At 44.7% G+C, this 26,078-nt stretch overlaps 1 protein-coding gene across 3 annotated transcripts in view; it reads right to left on the reverse strand.

The window, feature by feature from the left end:
* LOC126198924 (protein croquemort-like) overlaps positions 1 to 26,078 on the reverse strand; it is a 103,498-nt gene that overhangs the window by 30,052 nt on the left and 47,368 nt on the right. For all 3 annotated transcript variants that reach the window (XM_049935560.1, XM_049935558.1, XM_049935561.1), the window contains exon 7: positions 15,662 to 15,953. In XM_049935560.1, the coding sequence (XP_049791517.1) occupies positions 15,662 to 15,953 (292 nt within the window). The remainder of the gene's footprint in view (positions 1 to 15,661; positions 15,954 to 26,078) is intronic.

The raw sequence follows: 26,078 nt of genomic DNA on the forward strand, positions 1-26,078 counted from the left end.
AAATTATTTTCTGCGTAACGACTGAAGCAATATGGACGTACTAAACATGTCAAAAATGAGAAAATTCAGTCAAATAAATATGTGCTGGAATGTCCGTTGAAACATCCATTTGGAAGACTTAGTTTGAGGGGAGAAGCGACTTGATCGAACATGGACAGCCCACACCGAATCTTCCGCATTTAAATATACTAACTAAAAATTACGTCACACATTTTCAAGAATCATGGTACTCCTCCTACAAATGGTTATGTGGCTGTAAAGAGACATAAAAACTGTAGTGTTGGCCATGTGTTTTGTATTTAGGCAAAGTCAATATCTCACATCCTGTGGCTCAGTGAAGCTGTACCTGAAGCATCAAATCTGATGAAATTAAATGTAATCATTCCTCCAACCAATACTTCGGCGGAAACACCATTTTCGGCCTTGGATCAAGACTTACCTTCGAAATAAACAGTTGCTAACATGATTTTCTCACATTGCTTTGTTACCCAATAAAAACAACTGCTCAAATCCGTGAGGAAGCAAGTGTCATTCAACGATTCCGTGATTTAAGTTTTCGACAAGAAGGATTGCAGAATTAACCTCAGATATAAATCAAACTGTGCGTATCGAAACTTTTAATAACATCCTTATTCAGGCAGGTGGAATAACAGGTATTTTCCGAGTGTCTGGTATCGCTCAATAGGCCTAATCTTTGCGAGGTTGGGCCCTGTACTTTAATAGACAGCATACGACATTACTCAGTGTAATACTAGGGCGTGACGCGACGCAATAACGGATAATCGTAAAAAATAACATAATTATAAAAACAATGACAATAATAATAATTACAATAAAAATACCGTTACTTTTAACAATTTTAAAAGCGATTACAGTTACACATACCACACGCCTCGCCACTGTATGACAGGTACAATTCGGATTTCAACAGTGTGTGTGTATAAAGACTAGAAATCATTGCGACTATAATCGATAGTAAATTCCGAAAGCGTCTTGAAACTTGAACTAGGATTATTCAGTACTTTCCTAGTCGTTAACAGTACATGCTCATAATAATTACTTAACAGTGGTCGTATTCGATACTCCATGTGGTCATTGTTAGACGATGACGATGATGTTTGGTTTGTGGGGCGTTCAACTGAGCGGTTATCAGCGCCCGTACAAATTCCCAACCTTTCATGAATGATGATGAAATGATGAGGACAGCACACAACAACCAGTCCTCTCGAGGCAGGTGAAAATCCCTGACCCCGCCGGGAATCGAACCGGGGACATTGTTAGAACCAAATGTGACCAACGAATGTGAGCTCTATTACTAATCAAACATTTCGACTGCCGAAAATTAATGAAATTATGATTACAGTTCACCAGTAACCAGTGGAGACTATATCAACTGTTTTAACAGTGTTTTTAATAACGGTTTAAGGACTCATTTTCATAATAGTGAATGGTTATCTTTTCCAGAAAAGTTAAAACATAAAGAAAATTCCACAGAATTTAATGAGACAGACATTCTTTGAAATAAGGTAAAACAGAGGCTGTGCTTTAGAAGTACCTAGACAGGTGGGGTCTTTTTACAATGGAAGTTACAGAATCTCTGGTCATACGAGCAATAAACTACAAAGAAAGTGTTGAATTCGCGATCAGAGCTTGACAGACTGCAGTCCTTGCAAGAAAATTTTTCGTGTTTAAGCAAGTAGGAAGAAGAGAACTGCCTCTGCTGAGGATCGTTGCAAATGGACTGTTATATATTGGCCCAAAGGCTAATGGAGAAACACAAGGAAATTTAATTTGACAACTACTCATGAGACTATGTACCTTCGTCGTCCTACAGGTTGAAAGATGTGATCCACGCTAACAGATTCCACTCATGAAGCATGGAGAAGAGGACACTATTGTATGGGGATGTTTCTCCGTCAAAGATGTGGGCAGTTAATGCACCTGGTATCATGAAAGAACCTGGCTACTGGAACATTTTGGACAAACGTATGCCACAAAACGATGCAAGTGTACAATGAAAGTGACTGACTGAATCTTGTATTTAGGGTAATGCTTGTAAATTACTGTCCTTAAAAATATTGCAATTAATTTCATTCTAACAGGAAAATCATTTAAAGTCATATAATTTAGACTATAATCTGACTTGTGTACGTCATTATCTGAATGCACTGAACTGATTCCTTGACAATGTTTAACCTTAACATGAATTTTATGAGGAAACCATGTCCAGAAACTGAAAACATTTATCTGTGTTATCCTTCGTCTCATAGACTCGTACAGTGACGAACTTAACTGGTATGCTGAAATGGAACACATGCATATTTGTGCTCACAATGTGCGTTGTGTCAGCTGTTGCAAACGTGTTTAACTATTACTTTAGAGAGTCGTAGAAGGGAAGATGCGGAAGATTACTGGCTTGGATAAAAAAACGCTAAACAATCTAATATAAATCAACGTATCGTCAAGTCAAATTCTAAATAGCAATTAGGCTTCCAATTACAAACTTTTTAGATACGCACGACGCTAATTACTGAAGGCACATAAAGGGTTCCCACATATTACTGAAAGTACAAGTTCACGAAGTCGCATAACAATTATCGTTACAAATGACACTGAGATAACAAATTGAGAGATTGTATAAGAGCCTATAAATATAACCCTATTCCATGACCAAGATTCGAACGGGCTACTTCTGAGTCGAATAAAACCACACAAGCGTGCGCTAGCGACTTACACAGGCGGGTTGCCTGTAAAACCAACACCGTTATCGCTATGTAAGGAGTCATAATGTTTCACTCTAAAACATAAACTATAGCTTTGCTTGCCAGTTGATGGACTTAACAAGTACGTTACGGAACTGATTCATGTACTACCGCTCAAAAAGCTATCATATTCTACGCTTAGAGAACGAAGTGCTATTGGCGTCCTGTTCTACCGGCCCTGTCATTGCTGCGGACGAGTTATTTCCATATCTCGACGAGTAAATATGTTTTGAGCATTTATCATGAAATATATGTGTCTCTTGCTTTCATTTGCAAAATACTTCGTTTCGATATCTTGAGTTGTTTATAAAATATGGTGATTGTTATGATCCCAATGCGAAGGGTTAGGAATGGGCGCATGCGCAAGACCGTCTGAAATATATAAAAACCGATGAGACATTGTCCTGCTCTTAGTTTTAAATAAAATTTCGATATCTTATGTACATTTCATACACAGCAGTGTATGGGCGAAAATCAAATACTCACAAAGTTTTCGTACTGCGTTTTTACCTCTACAAACTGTTTAAAATTTCGTGCTGTGCTTTATTCCATTTGATGCAGCACAGTTAACTATGACGATTAAAGAAAAGGAATTCAGTCGAGCGACGATACGGAACTGTAAAATGTGCAAAAATCAAATTTTTTCGCTAAACAGTTTTCTTAAAATTGTGTGATAATAACAACAACAACAACAAATTGTTTCGTAGTGGCCAGAATGCCGTCTGTCAGCACAAGTAGCAGCATTAGGCGAGCAGTACAGCCACAAACAAAGGAGCTCTGCGCATAGAATGTAGGGAACACTTCTGTAACGGTCAAAGAGTTACAGTTTATAATTAATAGTTTAATATTGAGAGAAATACAATGAAAAATATGTAGGTATCAAATGGATTCAAACAGAAGCTGATGAATCGCCAGTCTTCGTGCTATGCCACTCAGAACAGCGCCGTTATAACAACTGCTGCTCTAAAATCCCTCATACTCTGCACAATTCTTTGCATGCAATGCTCAAAGAAAAATATTGACCTGGTGCTTGTGAGCAATGTAGCACGCTTAGTGCCGGCAGGGATGACGTCACTTCAGCGCACGCGCAGCCGAAACCAGACACTTGTGTCCCTTGTACGAGTTGATCGTAGCGTGGCTGACCGTCATTTGAGCACTCGACACTGGTCTCTAGTTATTGCGGAGAGAGAGCTACAAAACATGTTTCCGTCCATTTTATTTGCATACCAGCATGCATTCGTTGAGAATTGGATTAATTTTTGTGCGATCTCCGCCTCGCATTCAAAGAGAAATGGTATAATTTTTGTCTACAAGGTGTACAACTTTGCTTCCGCCGTTTGCCGATAGGATAGCGGTCGACAGAAACAGGTCGCAGACGTCAGACAGTTAGCTTGGACCTTATTCAACATAACATCATTCAAACATTAGTCGATTTGTGTCTGCATCATAAAGTTGTTCCTGATTGAAAATGTCAGTTTACGAGCCTAATTCTCTTCATTTGCAGGAGGTGTTACTGTCTTGTTTCAATATGAAGAAAACAGCGACTCAGTCTCATCGAATGCTCTCAAGTACGTATGGTAAGGGCGCTAATAGTGAAGGAACGTGTCGTGAGTGGTTTCAACGCTTCAAGAACGGTGCTTTTAACGTCGTAGATCGGCATAGTGGTGGAAGAGAGGATGTTTTCGAAGATGCACGATTAGAGACATTGCTGAGTGAAGACTCGCGTCAAACTCAAGAAGAATTGGCACCATTAGTGGGAATGAGACAGCAAGCTACTTCAAAACGTCTCAAGGCTATCGGCGTGATTCAGAAAGAAGGAACTTGGGCCCCGTGTGAGCTGAAACAAAGAGACGTTGAACGGCGTTTGTGTGTTTGTGAACAGTTGCTTCAGAGGCAAAAACGGAAGGGATTTCTGCATCGCATTGTGATAGGGGACAAAAAATGGATTCATTACGATAACCCTAAACGGAAAAAATCATGGGGGTATCCCGGCCATGCTTCCACGTCGACGGCCAAACCGAATATTCACGGCTCCAAGATCATGCTCTGCAGTTGGAGGGACCAGCTCGGCGTCGTGTATTTTGAGTTGTTAAAAGCAAGTGAAACAATCACAGATGCTCGTTATCGAGCGCAATTAATGCGTCTGAGCAGAGCATTAAAAGACAAACGGCCGCAATACAGCGAGAGGCACGATAAAGTGATTTTTCAGCACGACAACGCTCGACTCCACGTTGCAAAAGAAGTCAAAACGTACTTGGAAACGTTAAAATTGGAAGTCCTACCCCACCCGCCGTATTCTCCAGACATTGCTCCCTCTGACTATCACCTGTTTAGATCAATGGCGCATGGCCCGGCTGACCTACACTTCCGATCTCATGAAGAAGTCACAAATTGGATCGATTTGTGGATCGCTTCAAAAGATGAACAATTTCTTCACGCGAGATTCGTACACTGCCCGAAAGATGGGAGAAATTAGTGACCATCGATGGAAAATACTTTGAATGATACATGTGTAACCAATTTTTTACATTAAAGTCTCAGATGTTGGAGAAAAAAGGAAGAAGCAAAGTTGTACACCTTGTATATACACTCCTGGAAATGGAAAAAAGAACACATTGACACCGGTGTGTCAGACCCACCATACTTGCTCCGGACACTGCGAGAGGGCTGTACAAGCAATGATCACACGCACGGCACAGCGGACACACCAGGAACCGCGGTGTTGGCCGTCGAATGGCGCTAGCTGCGCAGCATTTGTGCACCGCCGCCGTCAGTGTCAGCCAGTTTGCGTGGCATACGGAGCTCCATCGCAGTCTTTAACACTGGTAGCATGCCGCGACAGCGTGGACGTGAACCGTATGTGCAGTTGACGGACTTTGAGCGAGGGCGTATAGTGGGCATGCGGGAGGCCGGGTGGACGTACCGCCGAATTGCTCAACACGTGGGGCGTGAGGTCTCCACAGTACATCGATGTTGTCGCCAGTGGTCGGCGGAAGGTGCACGTGCCCGTCGACCTGGGACCGGACCGCAGCGACGCACGGATGCACGCCAAGACCGTAGGATCCTACGCAGTGCCGTAGGGGACCGCACCGCCACTTCCCAGCAAATTAGGGACACTGTTGCTCCTGGGGTATCGGCGAGGACCATTCGCAACCGTCTCCATGAAGCTGGGCTACGGTCCCGCACACCGTTAGGCTGTCTTCCGCTCACGCCCCAACATCGTGCAGCCCGCCTCCAGTGGTGTCGCGACAGGCGTGAATGGAGGGACGAATGGAGACGTGTCGTCTTCAGCGATGAGAGTCGCTTCTGCCTTGGTGCCAATGATTGTCGTATGCGTGTTTGGCGCCGTGCAGGTGAGCGCCACAATCAGGTCTGCATACGACAGAGGCACACAGGGCCAACACCCGGCATCATGGTGTGGGGAGCGATCTCGTACACTGGCCGTACACCACTGGTGATCGTCGAGGGTACACTGAATAGTGCACGGTACATCCAAACCGTCATCGAACCCATCGTTCTACCATTCCTAGACCGGCAAGGGAACTTGCTGTTCCAACAGGACAATGCACGTCCGCATGTATCCCGTGCCACCCAACGTGCTCTAGAAGGTGTAAGTCAACTACCCTGGCCAGCAAGATCTCCGGATCTGTCCCCCATTGAGCATGTTTGGGACTGGATGAAGCGTCGTCTCACGCGGTCTGCACGTCCAGCACGAACGCTGGTCCAACTGAGGCGCCAGGTGGAAATGGCATGGCAAGCCGTTCCACAGGACTACATCCAGCATCTCTACGATCGTCTCCATGGGAGAATAGCAGCCTGCATTGCTGCGAAAGGTGGATATACACTGTACTAGTGCCGACATTGTGCATGCTCTGTTGCCTGTGTCTATGTGCCTGTGGTTCTGTCAGTGTGATCATGTGATGTATCTGACCCGAGGAATGTGTCAATAAAATTTCCCCTTCCTGGGACAATGAATTCACGGTGTTCTTATTTCAATTTCCAGGAGTGTATATAGAGTGCTGTAGCACATTAGCACATGGATACCGCCGCTACTGTGACTATCTATATTTTACATTTTATATATTTGTCTGCAGTTTGTGTAGTGTCAATAAACACAGGTACTTCTCTAGATTGAGCTGGTGTTTGATGGCTTTAACAACCGGTATCTGGTGTTTTCTTGTAGTAGGGCCGTAATGAAATGTATTGTTATGGCGTAACGTCAAGCGCCGGTACGCCAGTTGGGAACTATAGAGAAGGGAATGCTGTGAGAAGACGTCAGCCAGTCGCAGGCTGACCGACCCCTCTCCAGGACGACAACGCCACAGCAGCGGCCCCTATGTGAAGAGGACGTAAGAGCCACGAACGACTGGAGATACACCAGTTCAATAGCAGCTTAAAGACAACTGACTTAGATAGAAGCGTCAACGCTCGTCACTTTGCTTGTACATTCCATGTAGCACAGACTTGGAATTGTTTAAACTGAAGAAGATGTAATGTATCGTATGTCGCCCTTTGCGCGCCACACATCTGTGTAACTGATAAAGTTAAGTATTGCAATCTTTTCCTTTTGTAATAAAACTCATTAACACGATTTGTTTGAATGTTGTCTAGCATTAGCCAGCCGGTGTGGCCGTGCGGTTAAAGGCGCTTCAGTCTGGAACCGCGTGACCGCTACGGTCGCAGGTTCGAATCCTGCCTCGGGCATGGATGTGTGTGATGTCCTTAGGTTAGTTAGGTTTAATTAGTTCTAAGTTCTAGGCGACTAATGACCTCAAAAGTTAAGTCGCATAGTGCTCAGAGCCATTTGTCTAGCATTCCGAGTAAGCAGGTTTCCTAGACACCCCATATTTGACGACGAGTATGGAGACATAACATGTATTAAATGAACTTGTAACTAAAAATAGTCCGCAGCTCGTGGTCTCGCGGTAGCGTTCTCGCTTCCCGAGCACGGGGTCCCGGGTTCGATTCCCGGCGGGGTCAGGGATTTTCTCTGCCTCGTGATGACTGGGTGTTGTGTGTTGTCCTTAGGTTAGTTAGGTTTAAGTAGTTCTAAGTTCTAGGGGACTGATGACCATAGCTGTTAAGTCCCATAGTGCTCAGAGCCATTTGAACCATTTTTTGAACTAAAAATAAATATTTGTTCCAGACCAACCCCTGAAATATTTCCTGCTTTTCGTGAGTAGCGAACATTTGCCTTAACCATCAACCTATCTGATTAGTCCTCCGATTTCATACATACCTTACCGCCGCCACACATCACTAAAATACCGCATATCACGGCTGCTGGCTTTGGTAATGGCCTCAATACGACGAGGAAGAGAGTCCACATGGTTCTTCAGATATTCAATGTCTGTTGCGGGCTGGACTGGTGATATGCATGCCATTGCGTCAGCTTCCCTTGACTAGAACCAGCCGACACTGCAGACTGCAATGGACACGTGAACGTCGACACTGGCGTGCTGAGTGGCAAAATATTTTCCAACGAATCTCGCTCCAACATGTCCTACAGTGACGGATGCATACGCGTTTGATGCTGCCGTGATGAACGCAGTCGGGCAGACTGTATTGTTGAGCGGCATAGTGGGGAAACGCAATCTACGATGGTTTGGGGCACGTTGCCTATAACTCACGATCTCGCCTCCTACATCTTGAGGGCAGTCTGAACGGCTACCGCCACATCAGGGAGATTTTACAGTCCGAAGCACTGTCCCACCTGCAGGACGTTCCATATGCCATATTTCAGCAAGATAACGCATCAAGGAGTGTGCAAGTCTTCTTCGAGGAGCAACGGGTCTACTGCTTTCCTGGCCTGCCCGTTCGCCGTTCGCCTGACATATTACCAACTGAACATGTCTGGGATATGGTCCTCCTGCAGCCATAGTTGATGCTTTGTGGACGCGCCTACAAACTTCGTGGCAGCGTATTCCCCAACAGCATATTCAGGTGCCCTTTCATTCCGTACCACGATGTCTAGCAGCTCTGCCGGTGGCACGAGATGACCCTACTGAATATCCACAGTCACAGTGCGTGTACCAGTCTGTAATGCTAATCATTTGTTTAGTGTCATGTCCCTAATGAGTGGAATAAATTACATTGTGATCAGATCTCTTTTTCTTGGTGTTTCACTTTTTCCAGACTGTAGTTTTTGTAGTCTCATCAACCACGAAACGGTTAAAATGGAACAAGTTTTCAGAATCCTGTTTGATACTCCGATTTCATTTAAAAAAATGGCTCTGAGCACTATGGGACTTAACTTCAGAGGTCATCAGTCCCCTAGAACTTAGAACTACTTAAACCGAACTAACCTAAGGATATCACACACATCCATGCCCGAGGCAGGATTCGAACTTACGACTGTAGCGGTCGCACGGTTCCAGACTGTAGCGCCTAGAACTGCTCGGCCACCCCGGCTGACGTTTCATTTCAATTAAATAATGTAGCATGTAATGCAACTTCCTCTGACGAGAAATGAAAATAAAAAATTAGCTCCAAAATTCCCAAAGATTTTCCCAAAACAAGTTCCAAATTCCATAAAAAATGAACAAGCAAACAAATTTCCAGTTAACACTATTATTTGGATGTTAATCAGTAACTGAATCAGGAATCTAATACTTACTAATTTATTAACATACGAAAGAAAAATGGGATTCCAGTAAAATCAAACTCAAAATTCAAAATCGTAGTAAATTGCAATGTTGTTGTTATGGCCTTCAGTCCTGAGACTGGTTTGATGCAGCTCTCCATGCTACCCTATCCTGTGCAAGCTTCTTCATCTCCCAGTACTTACTGCAACCTACATGCTTCTGAATCTGCTTAGTGTATTCATCTCTTGGTCTCCCTCTATGATTTTTACCCTCCACGCTGCCCTCCAATGCTAAATTTGTGATCCCTTGATGCCTCAGAACATGTCCTACCAACAGGTCCCTTCTTCTTGTCAAGTTGTGCTACGAACTCCTCTTCTCCCCAATTCTATTCAATACCTCCTCATTAGTTATATGATCTACCCATCTAATCTTCAGCATTTTTCTGTAGCACCACATTTCGAAAGCTTCTATTCTCTTCTTGTCCAATCTATTTATCGTCCATGTTTCACTTCCATACATGGCTACACTCCATACAAATACTTTCAGAAACGACTTCCTGACACTTAAATCTATACTTGATGTTAACAAATTTCTCTTCTTCAGAAACGCTTTCCTTGCCATTGCCAGTCTAGATTTTATGTCCTCTCTACTTCGACCATCATCAGTTATTTTGCTCCCCAAATAGCAAAACTCCTTTACTACTTTAAGTGTCTCATTTCCTAATCTAATTCCCTCAGCATCACTCGACTTAATTCACTACATTCCATTATCCTCGTTTTGCTTTTGTAGATGTTCATCTTATATCCTCCTTTCAAGACACTGTCCATTCCGTTCAACTGCTCTTCCAATTCCTTTGCTGTCTCTGACGGAATTACAATGTCATCGGTGAACCTCAAAGTTTTTATTTCTTCTCCATGGATTTTAATACCTACTCTGAATTTTTCTTTTGTTTCCTTCACTGCTTGCTCAATATACAGATTGAATAACATTGGGGACAAGCTACAACCCTGTCTCACTCCCTTCCCAACCGCTGCTTCCCTTTCATGCCCCTCGACTCTTATAACTGCCATCTGGTTTCCGTACAAATTGAAAATAGCCTTTCGCTCCCTGCATTTTACCACTACCACCTTTAGAATTTTGAAAGAGAGTATTCCAGTCAACATTGTCAAAAGCTTTCTCTAAGTCTACAAATGCTAGAAATGTGGGTTTGCCTTTCCTTAATGTAATTTCTAAGATAAGTCGTAGGGTCAGTATTGCCTCACGTGTTCCAACATTTCTGCGGAATCCAAACTGATCTTCGCCGAGGTCGGCTTCTACCAGTTTTTCCATTCGTCTGTAAAGAATACGCGTTAGTGTTTTGCAGCTGTGACTTATTAAACTGATAGTTCGGTAATTTTCACATCTGTCAACACCTGCTTTCTTTGGGATTGGAATTATTATATTCTTCTTGAAGTCTGAGGGTATTTCGCCTGTCTCATATATCTTGTTCACCAGATGGTAGAGTTTTGTCAGGACTGGCTCTCCCAAGGCTGTCAGTAGTTCCAATGGAATGTTGTCTACTCCCAGGGCCTTGTTTCGACTCAGGTCTTTCAGTGCTCTGTCAAACTCTTCACGCAGTATCGTATCTCCCATTTCATCTTCATCTACATCCTCTTCCATTTCCATAATATTGTCCTCAAGTACATCGCCCTTGTATAGACCCTCTATATACTCCTTCCACCTTTCTTCTTTCCCTTCTTTGCTTAGAATTGGGTTTCCATCAACGCTCTTGATATTCATACAAGTGGCTCTCTTTTCTCCAAACGTCTCTTTAATTTTCCTGTAGGCAGTGTCTATCTTACCCCTAGTGAGATAAGCCTCTACATCCTTACATTTAGCCCGCATCTCGTGGTCGTGCGGTAGCGTTCTCGCTTCCCACGCCCGGGTTCCCGGGTTCGATTCCCGGCGGTGTCAGGGATTTTCTCTGCCTCGTGATGGCTGGGTGTTGTGTGCTGTCCTTAGATTAGTTAGGTTTAAGTAGTTCTAAGTTCTAGGGGGCTTATGACCACAGCAGTTGAGTCCCATAGTGCTCAGAGCCATTTGAACCATCCTTACATTTGTCCTCTAGCCATCCCTACTTAGCCATTTTGCACTTCCTGTCGGTCTCATTTTTGAGACGTTTGTATTCCTTTTTGCCTGCTTCATTTAATGCATTTTTATATTTTCTCCTTTCAACAATTAAATTCAATATTTCTTCTGTCACCCAAGGATTTCTACTAGCCCTCGTCTTTTTACCTACTTGATCCTCTGCTGCCTTCACTACTTCATCCCTCAGAGCTACCCATTCTTCTTCTACTGTATTTCTTTCCCCCATTCCTGTCTATTGTTCCCTTATGCTCTCCCTGAAACTCTGTACAACCTCTGGTTTAGTCAGTTTATCCAGGTCCCATCTCCTTAAATTCCCACCTTATTGCAGTTTCTTCAGTTTTGATCTACAGTTCATAACCAATAGATTGTGGTCAGAGTCCACATCTGCCCCTGGAAATTCTTACAATTTAAAACCTGGTTCCTAAATCTCTGTCTTACCATTATATAATCTATCTGATACCTTCTAGTATCTGCAGGATTCATCCATGTATACAACCTTCTTTTATGATTCTTGAACCAAGTGTTAGCTATGATTAAGTTATGCTCCGCGCAAAATACTACCAGACGGCTTCCTCTTTCATTTCTCTTCCCCACTCCATATTCACCCACTATGTTTCCTTCTCTCCCTTTTCCTACTTTCGAATTCCAGTCACCCATGAGTATTAAACTTAAGTCTCCCTTCACTACCTGAATAATTTCTTTTATCTCATCATACATTTCATCAATTTCTTCATCATCTGCAGAGCTAGTTGGCATATAAACTTGTACTACTGTAGTAGGCGTCGGCTTCGTGTCTATCTTGGCCACAATAATGCGTTCACTATGCTGTTTGTAGTAGCTTACCCGCACTCCTATTTTTTTTTATTCATTATTAAACCTACTCCTGTATTACCCCTATTTGATTTTGTATTTATAACCCTGTATTCACCTGACCAAAAGTCTTGTTCCTCCTGCCACCGAACGTCACTAATTCGCACTATATCTAACTTCAACTTATCCATTTCCCTTTTTAAATTTTCTTGCCTACCTGCCCGATTAAGGGATCTGACATTCCACGCTCCGATCCGTAGAACGCCAGTTTTCTTTCTCCTGATAATGACGTCCTCTTGAGTAGTCCCCGCCCGGAGATCCGAATGGGGGACTATTTTACCTCCGGAATATTTTATCCAAGAGGACGCCATCATCATTTAACCATAGAATAAAGGTGCATTCCCTCGGGAAAAATTACGGCCGTAGTTTCCCCTTGCTTTCAGCCGTTCGCAGTACCAGCACAGTAAGGCCGTTTTGGTTAGTGATGCAATGCCAGATCAGTCAATCATCCAGACTGTTGCCCCTGCAACTACTGAAGAGGCTGCTGCCCCTCTTCAGGAACCACATGTTTGTCTGGCCTCTCAACAGATACCCCTCCGTTGTGGTTGCACCTACGGTACGGCCATCTGTATCGCTGAGGCACGCAAGCCTCCCCACCAACGGCAAGGTTCATGGTTCAAGGGGGTAGGAGTAAATCGCAAAATCATTATAATAAAAATTCGCAAAGTAGAACCAACGTTCCCAAAGAATACTCCGTGTGAGTACTATTTGAGATTTGTGAGGAATGGCTAAGGATAATTCAATCCATTGTCACTATGTTACGAGAGTTAGCCGAAGCAGGTCATACTTCTGAATGCTCGTATATGTAGGCGCAATTAGATTGTTTTTTCAGAATTGATTATTGCGATCTACTATGACGCAGTGAAACGATACTTTGATTTCAAAATGTTACGTTATTTAGAATTCAGATAGAGGACTTGCATATATTAGACAGAAGTGACTTTTAATTAGATAACCTGAAGTTAACACTATTTAGGAAGTGAACACAGATAGACAATTTCATTCGTAATAACTAATGGACTATGGAACTTGGCGATAGTTACGAAGCATATAATTTATAATTCCCCCCAACACCTGGGAAAGCTTCTTCCTCACGGCTCTGTTAGGAAGTGACTAATATTGTGTAATAAACCAGCATATCGAGTCAATTCACGCCTTTATCATTCAGGTTTTACAATATTATGTATAGAGATAACGTGCTGCGATATTATTTGACTGAAGCGCTCGGTGCTTATACAGGGTGTTACAAAAAGGTACGGCCAAACTTTCAGCAAACATTCCTCACACACAAAGAGAGAAAATATGTTATGTGGACATGTGTCCGGAAACGCTTACTTTCCATGTTAGAGCTCTTTTTATTACTTCTCTTCAAATCACATTAATCATGGAATGGAAACACACAGCAACAGAACGTACCAGCGTGACTTCAAACACTTTGTTACAGGAAATGTTCAAAATGTCCTCCGTTAGCGAGGACACATGCATCCACCCTCCGTCGCATGGAATCCTTGATGCAGCCCTGGAGAACGGTGTATTGTATCACAGCCGTCCACAATACGAGCACGAAGAGTCTCTACATTTGGTACCGGGGTTGCGTAGACAAGAGCTTTCAAATGCCCCCATAAATGAAAGTCAATAGGGTTGAGGTCAGGAGAGCGTGGAGGCTATGGAATTGGTCCGCCTCTAACGATCCATCGGTCACCGAATCTGTTGTTGAGTAGCGTACGAACACTTCGACTGAAATGTGCAGGAGCTCCATCGTGCATGAACCACATGTTGTGTCGTATTTGTAAAGGCACATGTTCTACCAGCACAGGTAGAGTATCCCGTATGAAATCATGATAACGTGCTCCATTGAGCGTAGGTGGAAGAACATGGGGCCCAATCGAGACATCACCAACAATGCCTGCCCAAACGTTCACAGAAAATCGGTGTTGATGACGTGATTGCACAATTGCGTGCAGATTCTCGTCAGCCCACACATGTTGATCGTGAAAATTTACAATTTGATCACGTTGGAATGAAGCCTCATCCGTAAAGAGAACATTTGCACTGAAATGAAGATTGACACATTGTTGGATGAACCATTCGCAGAAGTGTATCCATGGAGGCCAATCAGCTGCTGATAGTGCCTGCACACGCTGTACATGGTACGGAAACAACTGGTTCTCCCGTAGCACCCCCCATACAGTGACGTGGTCAACGTTACCTTGTACAGCAGCAACTTCTCTGACGCTGACATTAGGGTTATCGTCAACTGCACGAAGAATTGCCTCGTCCATTGCAGGTGTCCTCGTCGTTCTAGGTCTTCCCCAGTCGCGAGTCATAGGCTGGAATGTTCCGTGCTCCCTAAGACGCCGATCAATTGCTTCGAACGTCTTCCTGTCGGGACACCATCGTTCTGGAAATCTGTCTCGATACAAACGTACCGCGCCACGGCTATTGCCCCGTGCTAATCCATATATCAAATGGGCATCTGCCAACTCCGCATTTGTAAACATTGTACTGACTGCAAAACCACGTTCGTGATGAACACTAACCTGTTGATGCTACGTACTGATGTGCTTGATGCTAGTACTGTAGAGCAATGAGTCGCATGTCAACACAAGCACCGAAGTCAACATTACCTTCCTTCACTTGGGCCAACTGGCGGTGAGTCGAGGAAGTTCAGTACATACTGACGAAACTAAAATGAGATCTAACATGGAAATTAAGCGTTTCAGGACACATGTTCACATAACATCTTTTCTTTATTTGTGTGTGAGGAATGTTTCCTGAAAGTTTGGCCATACCTTTTTGTAACACCCTGTAGATTTGAGATTACAACCGGTCTATAGGGAATTTGGTGTCGCTGGAACTAATTTGAACTTATCATTAATATTTAAATTGCAACTGATAAACCATCGATTATAAACGATTTAATTACGACATTTGGCGAAGTAAATATCTCCCACAAGTCACGAGTTCAGTTCATCAATGTTCTTTTGTAACGTCGATACCGATACATAAGAAAGAACAATCTCATTGCTGTACCGCTGAGTGTTAGCGAAGACCGAAGATCCGAAGGACGTTACAAGCAGTTACCTTACGTGCAACCTCCTGCCTGTCTCTTTTTCCTTCTGTCTCCTTGTTATGTTGTTGCATGCATTAAAGCACGCGTTAACGAACGCTGGCGCACAGGAAGGGATACAGGCGCGCACTTTCGCTCACACACACACACGCACACGCACACAAATGGGCGCGCTCTGACGCACACTCACACGCTCACGAGCGAATACATGGAGCGTCTAACGTGTGTGCGTACGGCAGCTAACTGACCGGCTCAATGCCGAGCGTGAAGTTGTGCTTGTCCGGGTCGGGCTGCAGCCCCTGGACGGCGGCGGCCAGCGAGGGGTCCGAGAGCAGGAAGTGAGGCCTCGAGACGAAGACGGGCGCATTGAAGCGGCAGGCGGACGCGTTCATGAGCCCCGCCGGCGCACAGTCCCTGCCCGCCAGGCAGAAGCACGCGCCCTCCGCACTGCTCGCGTTGAACACGTCATCCGACAGCAGGTAGCCGTAGCCGCGCAGCCCGTGGATCTCCGCTTCGCCGCTGTACCTCATCTTCAGTGTCCTGCACATAAATACACCGTGACAATTATAGAACCGTGTGAAACAAAATCGCCATAACTTACGAACGGTTTGAGTTAGGACATTCAAACTGCAAAAAATGATTCAAATGGCTCTGAGCGCTATGGGACTTAACATCTGAGGCCATCAGTCCCCTAGAAATTAGAACTACTTAAACCTAACGAACCTAAGGACATCACACACATCCATTCCCGAGGCAGGATTCGAACCTGCGACTGTAGCAGTCGCGCGGTTCCGGACTGAAGCGCCTAGAACCGCTCGGCCATTGAGGCCGGCTCAAACAGCATGTTTAGTGGAGGGACATGATGGGAATTAGTGTGTGCATGCAAACGCGCCTTGTCGTTGTCGGCCATTTGCACGTGAAAATATCACGGTGCAGCGGGCCTAAGCGTATAACGCTTGTGATGGCTTATTAAGTGAGCAATAACAGCCCAATTGCTTCTCAAAGGAAGTTTACTACAGAGTTCAAGCTGAAGACAACCTTTCAAGGTGTGCTAACTATGAAGAATTTGATTCGCAAGTTTGGGAGAACGATTGCTGTTCGTGATGATAGTGTTGGCAATGTCGGTAGTGCAAAAAGGGAGAAAACGCCTGAACACATCGAGAAGACACGCGTTGTGTTTCAAACCAGCCCCAGGAAATCGATCAGACGTGCTGCACAACAGGTGTGAATCGACTGAAAGACACTGCGACGCCGGCCACGGTGGTCTCGCGGTTCTAGGCGCTTAGTCCGGAACCGCGCGACTGCTACGGTCGCAGGTTCGAATCCTGCCTCGGGCATGGATGTGTGTGATGTCCTTAGGTTAGTTAGGTTTAAGTAGTTCTAAGTTCTGGGGGACTGATGACCACAGAAGTTAAGTCCCATAGTGCTCAGAGCCATTTGAACCATTTTTGACACTGCGACAAATTGTTGTTGAAGACCTGCAGCCGGCCGCTGTGGTCGAGCGGTTCTAGGCGCTTCAGTCTGGAACCGCGCTGCTGCTACGGTCGCAGGTTCGAACCCTGCCTCGGGCATGGATGTGTGTGATGTCCTTAGGTTAGTTAGGTTTAAGTATTTCTAAGTTCTAGGGGACTGATGACCTCAGATGTTAAGTCCCATAGTGCTTAGAGGCATTTGACTATTTGAATTTACACTGGACTCGCATTCGGGAGGACAACGGTTCAATCCCGCGTCCTGCCATCCTCATTTAGGTTATCCGTGATTTCCCTAAATCGCTCCAGGCAAATGCCGGGACGGTTCCTTTGAAAGGTCACGGCCGACTTCCTTCCCCGTCCTTCCCTTATCCGATGAGACCGATGACCTAGCTGTCTGGTCTCCTCCCTCAAAACAACCCCAACAATTTGAATTTGAAGACCTGCATCTCTTCCCGTACAAAATTCAGATCCATCAGCCTTGGAGCAGCGGTTCTCTTTCGCCAACACTATTGTCTACAGAACTGGCGAACAGGAGTTCGATGTGAATATGTTTTGCTTTAGTGACGAAGCCCAATTTTATTTTGATGGGTTCGTCAACAAGATAAATTTGGGGCGTTGTGGAGACTGAGAATCCACATTTCGGTATCCAGAAGTCTCTTCACTCTCAACAAGTGACTGTGGTGCGAAATGTCCAGTCACAGAATAAGTGGTGTGATGTTCCTTGATGACACGGTGACTATCGAACGGTGCGTGAAGGTTCTGGAAGATGTCGACATAAAAGTTTTCTGGGTATGGTACCGCGTCATAACGTAAAAACTACTGCTTCTGCAGAAAAACCAACGTTCTTCTGGGTCTAATGGTGCGTTCTAACTATGTAGTGTCCTTTATATTTTGTTGTTAGTGTTCACTGCGCATGCCATTACGTCATAATTTTAAAAAGGTAGTTAATTTCATTGGTCACTTAAGGAAGAAGGAGAGGAAACTATATTTTAGTAGGTTATTGCGGTGGAGGGAGAACGTGACCTCTGTTGTCTGGACACGGCATAGCTAGAACGCACCATTAGACCCAGAAGAAGGCCGCTGCAATCGTGGCCGAAACGTTGGTTTTTCTGCAGAAGCAGTAGTTTTTTACATTATGACGCGGCACGATACCCAGAAAACCTTTATGTCGACTGATTCTGGCCGCGGAAGCCTACGCAGTTATGTTCTGGAAGATGATTTCACCCCCATTATCTAAAGTGACACTGATTTTGGTAAGATGTGGTTCATACAAAGACGAAGCTCGACCCCATCGAAACAGGAGAGTGTTGATGGCCTGAGGAGCACTTTGGGGACCGCATTCTGGATCTGGGGTATCCAGAGGCCATTGGCATGGGCCTCGATTGGCAGCCATATTCTCCAGATCTGCACGAATGCTACTCCTTTTTGTGAGGCTATATTAAAGACAACGAGTGCAGCAATAGCCCCAAAACCATTGCTGAGCTGAAAACAACCATTCAGTGCGTCATCTACAGCATCGATACTCCGGCACTTCAGCGGGTCATGCAGAATTTCGCTATTCGTCTGAGCCACATCATCACCAATGATGGCAGGCATATCGAACATGTCATAACCTAAATCCGAATATCTGTAGTGACGTTTCAATGTTGAATAAAGTGTGTGCACGCCGTAGTTTGTAACTAATTTACGCTTGTTTTTCTACAGTTAAATAATTGTCCCCCTGTAAATACTTTTTTTGACGCTTCTCAACTGCAGTATTGCTCTGACAGAGAATTACCCTAACTCGGAACTACATAAACTGTAACACTCATTATGATGATTAAAATTCTTCTGGAGGTGGTACCGCGTCAGTGTATAAAATATTTTAAATACAGACTGTAAAACTAACGTTTCAACTGTATTACAACGGTTTTCCTCAGTTCAAGACTGGTTTTCGGTGAAGGAAAAGTGCCTCAGTTTATTGCAGACGATTGGAGTCAATGCGTCATATTTGTGGAACTTTATTGTCCCTAGAATATAACTGACTAGTCTTGACGAAAGGGAGAGGATAGGAAAGAAGCTATGCGTTGACTAGTCCGCCTTGTCAGTGATTCGCGACGGTATGCTAATCGGGTCTCGGTTTCTGGTGAGCATGTTTGTCTTCCCGGTGTGCGCGGAAATGCCCTCTACAACTGTTTGTTCACGCTGTCACGTGCGTGCCCGGTAAGGCTTCTGCTCCGCGACCGCTCGCCACCCGTAGAACTGGGATAGCCGGCGGCCAGGGGGGCAGAAGTTCATAGCCATCTCTCTATTGATGTTGTCAGGCTGCGTGATAATTTCAATAGCCTCTTGAATTTTGCGTTGGTGCATCCACGACTCTTTCTCCAGACACGGGCTTCCTGAAACACGATAGGCTATCCACAGTCACGGTGGTTTAAATACGCTGTGCTAGTCGCACATAGCGTTCGTGTGCTAACTGGCCTCCCTGTCTCTCCTATGTAGGCAGCACCTCCTGTTACGAGGGTTGCTCAGAAAGTAATGCACCGCATTTTTTTCCTCAGTCGAAAACAATGCTACGATTGCGAAACATTACATATGTAACTGAGTGAGCGCGCCAAGTTTCCGTCACTTCCGACAGGACAGTTTCAAAATGGCGTCTGTAGGTAATATACGTTACAAGCAACGTGCCGTCATTGAATTTCTCACTGCAGAGAAAGAAGCTGCAGGGAATATTAACAAACGCTTGAGCAAAGTCTATGGAGCATCTGCTGTCGACAGAAGTGCAGTTAGTCACTGGGCACAGAGGGTGAGGTCATCAAAGGCGATTCGGCGGAGCTCCACGATTTTCAGCGGTTGGGGAGGCCTTTCGTGAGGATTGACGCTTTACGACTAGTCAGTTGGAAGACATTTTGAGGACGATGAGGAGGTGATTCACAGAGTGAAGCACTGGTTCCGCCAACAGGACAAGGACTGGTACCGACGGGGCACACACGCCCTTGTTTCGCGCTGGAGGAAGGCCATAGAACGGGGTTGAGATTACGTGAAAAAATATAATGTGTAGATAAAACACCAATCTTTTGTGTGTGTAATTCTCATTATGTTCAATAAACGACTGTTGGAGAAGAAAATGTGGTGCATTACCTTCTGGACAACCCTCGTATATTGTAGGGCTAATAAAGTTTCACAAATATGACGTATTGGATTGGATCCTCTTCAGTAAGCAGAGGCACCTGTCCTCCACCCAAACCAGCGTTGCCCTGAGGAGGCCGTAGTAATACGATCGAAATGTTGGTTTTACTGTTTCTAATTATAATATTTTATACAATGACGCGGCACCACATCCAGAAGAATTTTAATCATCAAGACACCGACAGCGGAAGCCTAAGTAGCTACGTAAAACTCACTTTAAATATAGCGATTGGCTTTGTAGGACCGCTGCTGGAGGGGTGCGAAGTTGTTTTGTCGGTCAGGGTGGCATAGCTGCTTCCCATCCAGGCATTTCTTCTTCGAACAACCGTCTTGGAGTGTAATTTATGGTACCATCAAATGTTAGAAATATAATACCAAAAGTACAAACAGATAAAGGTCGTGTGAATAGGGCCTCCCGTCGGATAGACCGTTCTCCGGGTGCAAGTCTTTCAATTTGACGCCACTTCGGCGACTCGCGCGTCGATGAGGATGAAATGATGATGATTGGAACAACACAACACCCAGTCCCTGAGCGGAGAAAATCTCCGACCCAGTCTGGAATCGAATCGGAGCCCTTAGGATTGACATTCTGTCGCGCTGACCACTCAGCTACCGGGGAAGGATACCAAAAGTACAGAAATAGGCAAACTAATATGTCTTACTTATTTCTGTACCTTTGGTAATATACTGCAGGCATTTGATGATGGCCCAAGGTTGAAACTGTCCAGAAATATAATTCATATACATGGTGCATTAAAGGAATAAAACTGACAGGCTCCAGCGGTTAAAATGGCTCCACCATTTAGACGATACATTGAGGCTTTGGATCCGTATAAAAAAAAATCAGTTATGGAAGTTGGATGGCGGTAACAAAGGCAGCAGCAACTCAACGACACCTTACAGAGACGAACAGGCGCTGAGCGAGGTGGTGTAGTGGTTATCACGCTACACTCGCATTCAGGAGGAGGATGGTTCAAACCCGCTTCCAGCCACCCTGATTTAGGTTGTATATGATTTCCCTAAATCGCTTCAGGAAAATGCCGGGATGGTTCCTTTGAAAGCGTACGGCCGATTTCCTTTCACATCCTTTCCCAATTCGAGCCCCAATGACCTCCTTGTCGACAGGACGTTAAAAACTAAGCTCCTCATCCTCCTCCAGAGAAGAACAGGCGCTTACATTTAACGGACGCGGGCTAACTTCATGCCACAGACCATTCGGAGTTGGCGTGGCGGTGACGGGCCCTACGGGAACGCCGATACAAGACTACGTGTCCAGTCCGTGTAGGCCAAGATGGTCACGGCTCGACCGGTCGGCTGAACAGCACGCTTGGACACAACTTGCACAGCCGCGACAGTGGGCACCGGCGATCGCTCGTGCGCCCTTCCTGCCGAGAATCCAGTCGCTTGGTAGCGTTTATCATGCCAAAACGAAAGGAAAACGTTGTTGTGGCTGTAGCGTTGATATTATGTTTAGATGAAGACAAACTAAAGAAACGTTTATGAATGAAAGAATAATTGAAAGATAAATGTAACTTTTCTCACGTAAATCTATAGCAAAATCAAGTTGAAGAGTCTACAGACCATAAAAACTGGTTACGGTACGTAACAATTTTTATGAATTGCTGGAAATGATGATGATGATCATCTGCCTGTGGGAAAGGCCTGACTGGTTGCCTAGCGCAAGGATTTTTCGTTGACGCCATTTTGTCGACTTGCGTGTCGATGAGGGTGAAATAATGATGCAGTCAGCAGAACACCCAGTCTCCGAGCAGAGAAAATCTCCGGAAATCGAACCCTGGCCCCTTGCATGGCATTCAGCCGTGTTGACCACTCAGGTATAGAAGCGGCGCTGGAACTAACACAACCTAAAATTGAGACGAATGAAATGTACATGAGAGCTACTTTCCATGCTTAAGACAAGATAGTCAGCAACATTACGGTTTCAGGCCACAGGGAGAAGGTATCAAGCTGTGCGATTTCGCCTCAGCTGCATTGGAAAGTCAGCCCTGGAACGTGCTGGGCCATCTTCGACGCACTTCAGCCAGCTTTTGGTTCCTCACTGTGGTCGTCCTCCAGATCTCTCCCCTGTGCTAGTGATGATGCTCCACGTCACACACCTCCTTGATTCAGGATGAAACGTAGCAGAGCGTACAACAAGCGCATTGGCTCTCACACAATTTCAGCAGCACTTGCTCTTGCTGATTTAGCGTCCTGTCTCTGGAAAGACGCCCAGAGCGAACAAATCTGTCACAGCAGAGGTCTCGTCTGCAGCACGATTTATCTCTTTGCACTTTGCTGCAACAGCTTCTTAGGCCGTATTCTTCACATTCTTCTTGAAATCTCTTTCGATTTTATTTCGCACAAACGTGGCTATACTCTATACATATTCTTAAATATCCCAAAACATTGTACAAGCAAAAACAGCAATAGAGCCAGTGAGGAAAACCGAATGAGTCACTGACAGAGTGTGGGTAGCAGGTAGTGGTATGCGTAAGGGTAGCGATACACGAGTGGAAACGATGGATCCAGACTGCTAACCCAACCATGAATCCATCGTCCACGCACAGCCGAGGAGATCTAAGCAGACTCATTTGGCTAGCGGTGGACTTGAAGAGTGCCGCGCGGGATTAGCCGAGCGGTCTAGGGCGCTGCAGTCCTGGACTGTGCGGCTGGTCCCGGTGGAGGTTCGAGTCCTCCCTCGGGCATGGGTGTGGATGTTGGTCCTTAGGATAATTTAGGTTAAGTAGTGTGTAAGCTTCGGGACTGATGACCTTAGCAGTCCCATACGATTTCACACACATTTGAACATTTTGAAGAGTCGGGCTGTGAGTGGGGACGATTATGAAGTGCTGACTCAAGTGCCAGCTGGTGCTGATGACCTAGACCATTCTTTTGCAATATTTCTCCATGAGGTACAGTCGACACTGAGAGCCAGGCAGCTAGTCAGGTAGCATTATTGCACTTGTACTACACATCTGCCAGTCACTTGGTCACCTCCACTCATAGATGATCGCATAGGCTATACCATATTCAACTGCTGCTGCATGTCAACTATTAGCCCACCCATGCCCATTGTTGCATGCAGGTGACCAGCTGCCCAGAGGTATACACTCAAGCTGGAACAGCCTGCTGTAGACAGAGGCCCCGACATACATTCTGACCCACCAGCCGAGATGCTTACATAGCGGGTCAACGTCGACCCACTCGCTTGTGTATGTGGGCAATGGGCTCGGGTCGGATCCATGATTTGGGTGTCTCAATTCCATCAGTGGGCCACTATCTACTTACCCCAACCGCTAACAACCAGCCCACACTACGTCAATACAGGCAAATAAGGTTAGGTGGGTCGCGATTGTAGTTGGCGAGTGGGCTGTGAATGGGCAGGTTTAGGGCCACTGCATGGGGAACACAACATTTCTAGCTCTAATCGCAATGCTGGAAGCGTCGCTGAGCCTGGCCGGCAAGAGCAGCGCCTAACCTCAGACTTTGGAGTCCTATGACCAGTGAGTGGCAACCATAAAAAGAATGTCGGCTGTCCAGTGGACTCTGAACGGACGATATGGTGATCTTCTGGGCACGTATAAATTGGTGTTGGTGACAGATGTTGTTGGTGGCTGAGATAGCCAAATTGTTAGATTGCCTATGTCTGGTGCTTGATGGTTCCTGCAATACTGTCATAATACTGGCACGACAAGTGTGCCAACTTCTGCAGCTGGTGAAGATGGCTTGAAATGCTTTTGCCCCAGAACATAAAATATAGTATTATGGCTATTGTCCATCAAGCTAATTCTGGATTTGTAAGCAATCGATGATTGATGCTTAAAAATTTAAAGACTATGGAAGTACGAGTCCTTGAAGAAACAGAGTCAGTAGTCTCAGAAGTGAGCTGTTATTTTGCAAAAAGCTATAATAACATATCCAAAATTTGTTCTTGTTGATTCTTCACTCCAAAGTCTGGTTAGGTGCAGCTGTCCGTTCCAGTTTATCTTGTGCATGCTCTTCATCTCTCCATAACTACTAAAGCATACATGCATTTAACTCTGCTTACTTTAATGAAGCCTTGATCTCCCTCTACAATTTTTATTCGCCAAATTTCCCACCATGTCTAGTTGGGTATTTCTTTATCTCTCAGAATGTGTCCAATCAACATACCGTCTTCTTTTAGTTAAACACGTTTGCGAAATAGAAGCTATTGTATTCTCATTCATTCTTTCCTTATACGTCATCAAAGTGCAGTTGTGGAACATAAAAGCATGCACACATAACAAGGGCAACAGTTGGACACAGAATATCACGTTTGATGCGTCTGCGCTGCAGTTAGTACAATAACAGAGCTTCAGTGATCAGATTACTCAGAATTTTACCAACAGCTGTTCCATGCCACTGTCTGTAAGTCACTTCATTTAAACTCCAAGTACGCATTTCTGCGAAGAATGAACAAAACGTATGACTCAGCAGCTCTCATTTGGGAAAATGTGATTCTGTAAGTTCTGCAAGAATTAATGTCAAATGTTTCGAACTAGTATTTATCTAGTTATTTGGAAAACCCAGGCAATGGAACAATAGGTCTACAATTTTCACTTTTTGAGAAGTGCGGTCTTTAAATATGAAAGATGCATTCCAGTTGTAAATCTGCTCCTTCGGAGGTGGGCTAATGATAGTGCAGTGGGATCGCCAAAGTTTTTAAAAAGATAGTCCGGAATTCCGGCCATTTAAGATATATATTTTATTTTTAACCCCTTAATTGCTTGTTACTAGAAACTAAAGTATCTAATTTTTACCAAAACTGTTATACATATCGGAAATATAGTCACTAAACCAATGTACACGAAGGGGTACGACAAGGGCGCTGTATTTCTCCGACACTCTTCACTATATACATAGATGAAGTGATCAGTAAATGGAAAAGTGATTAATAAAAATTAATAAAAAAGGAATGTGTTTAGATCGTGACACTAGACTAAATATAATGTTATACGCAGATTATCTAACACTAATTGCAAAGAATGAAGATGACCAGATAGGGTACTTAAGTTGCAGCAGACAGCCTCATATTACAGCCTAACGTTGTCTGTAGATGAAACGAAAGTGATGGCATTTCAGGGCATATAACCAATACGATGTAAAATAGTGTTGAATACTAAACTCTTTGAGAAAGTTGTACGTTTTAAATACCTAAGTTGCGACATCACTTACGAATATAACCATGACGTAGAACAAAAATTAAACACATTTATTCCCATAATTGTCGTTCAAAGCTTACAGAATTAAAACAGGAAACAAACCCAGCTGAAGTTTTATAAACCTCAGCAGTGAAGCGTATCTGACAGCAAGAGACAAGAAAGTAGACTACAGGTTCAGAAAATAACGTTTCTAAGAAGGGCGGAAGGATGCACAAGGGGAAGATCGTAGAATGAATGAGGATACAAGGAAAGATATAGGAATATACACTGGGGTGTCAAAACTCATGGGATACCTCCTAATATCGTGTCGAACTTCATTTTTCCAGAGTAGTGCAACAACTCGACGAGACCTGGAGTCAACAAGTCGTTTGAAGTCGCCTGCAGAAATATTGAATCATGCTGCCTCTATAGCTGTCGCCGGCCGAAGTGGCCGTGCGGTTAAAGGCGCTGCAGTCTGGAACCGCAAGACCGCTACGGTCGCAGGTTCGAATCCTGCCTCGGGCATGGATGTTTGTGATGTCCTTAGGTTAGTTAGGTTTAACTAGTTCTAAGTTCTAGGGGACTAATGACCTCAGCAGTTGAGTCCCATAGTGCTCAGAGCCATTTGAACCATAGCTGTCCATAATTGGGAAAGTGTTACCGGTGCAAGATTCTGTGCACGAACTGATGACCTCTCGATTATGTCCCACCAATATTCGATGCGATTCATGCCGGGCGATCTGGGTGCCAAATACTTCGCCCTAAATGTCCACAATGTTCTTCAAACCTGTCGCGAAATGTGGCCCAGTGACAGTGCATTGTCATCCATACAAATTCCATCGTTGTTCGGGAACATGACGTCC

Source organism: Schistocerca nitens, chromosome 8 (assembly GCF_023898315.1).
Source record: "Schistocerca nitens isolate TAMUIC-IGC-003100 chromosome 8, iqSchNite1.1, whole genome shotgun sequence".
Classification (NCBI taxonomy): domain Eukaryota; kingdom Metazoa; phylum Arthropoda; class Insecta; order Orthoptera; family Acrididae; genus Schistocerca; species Schistocerca nitens.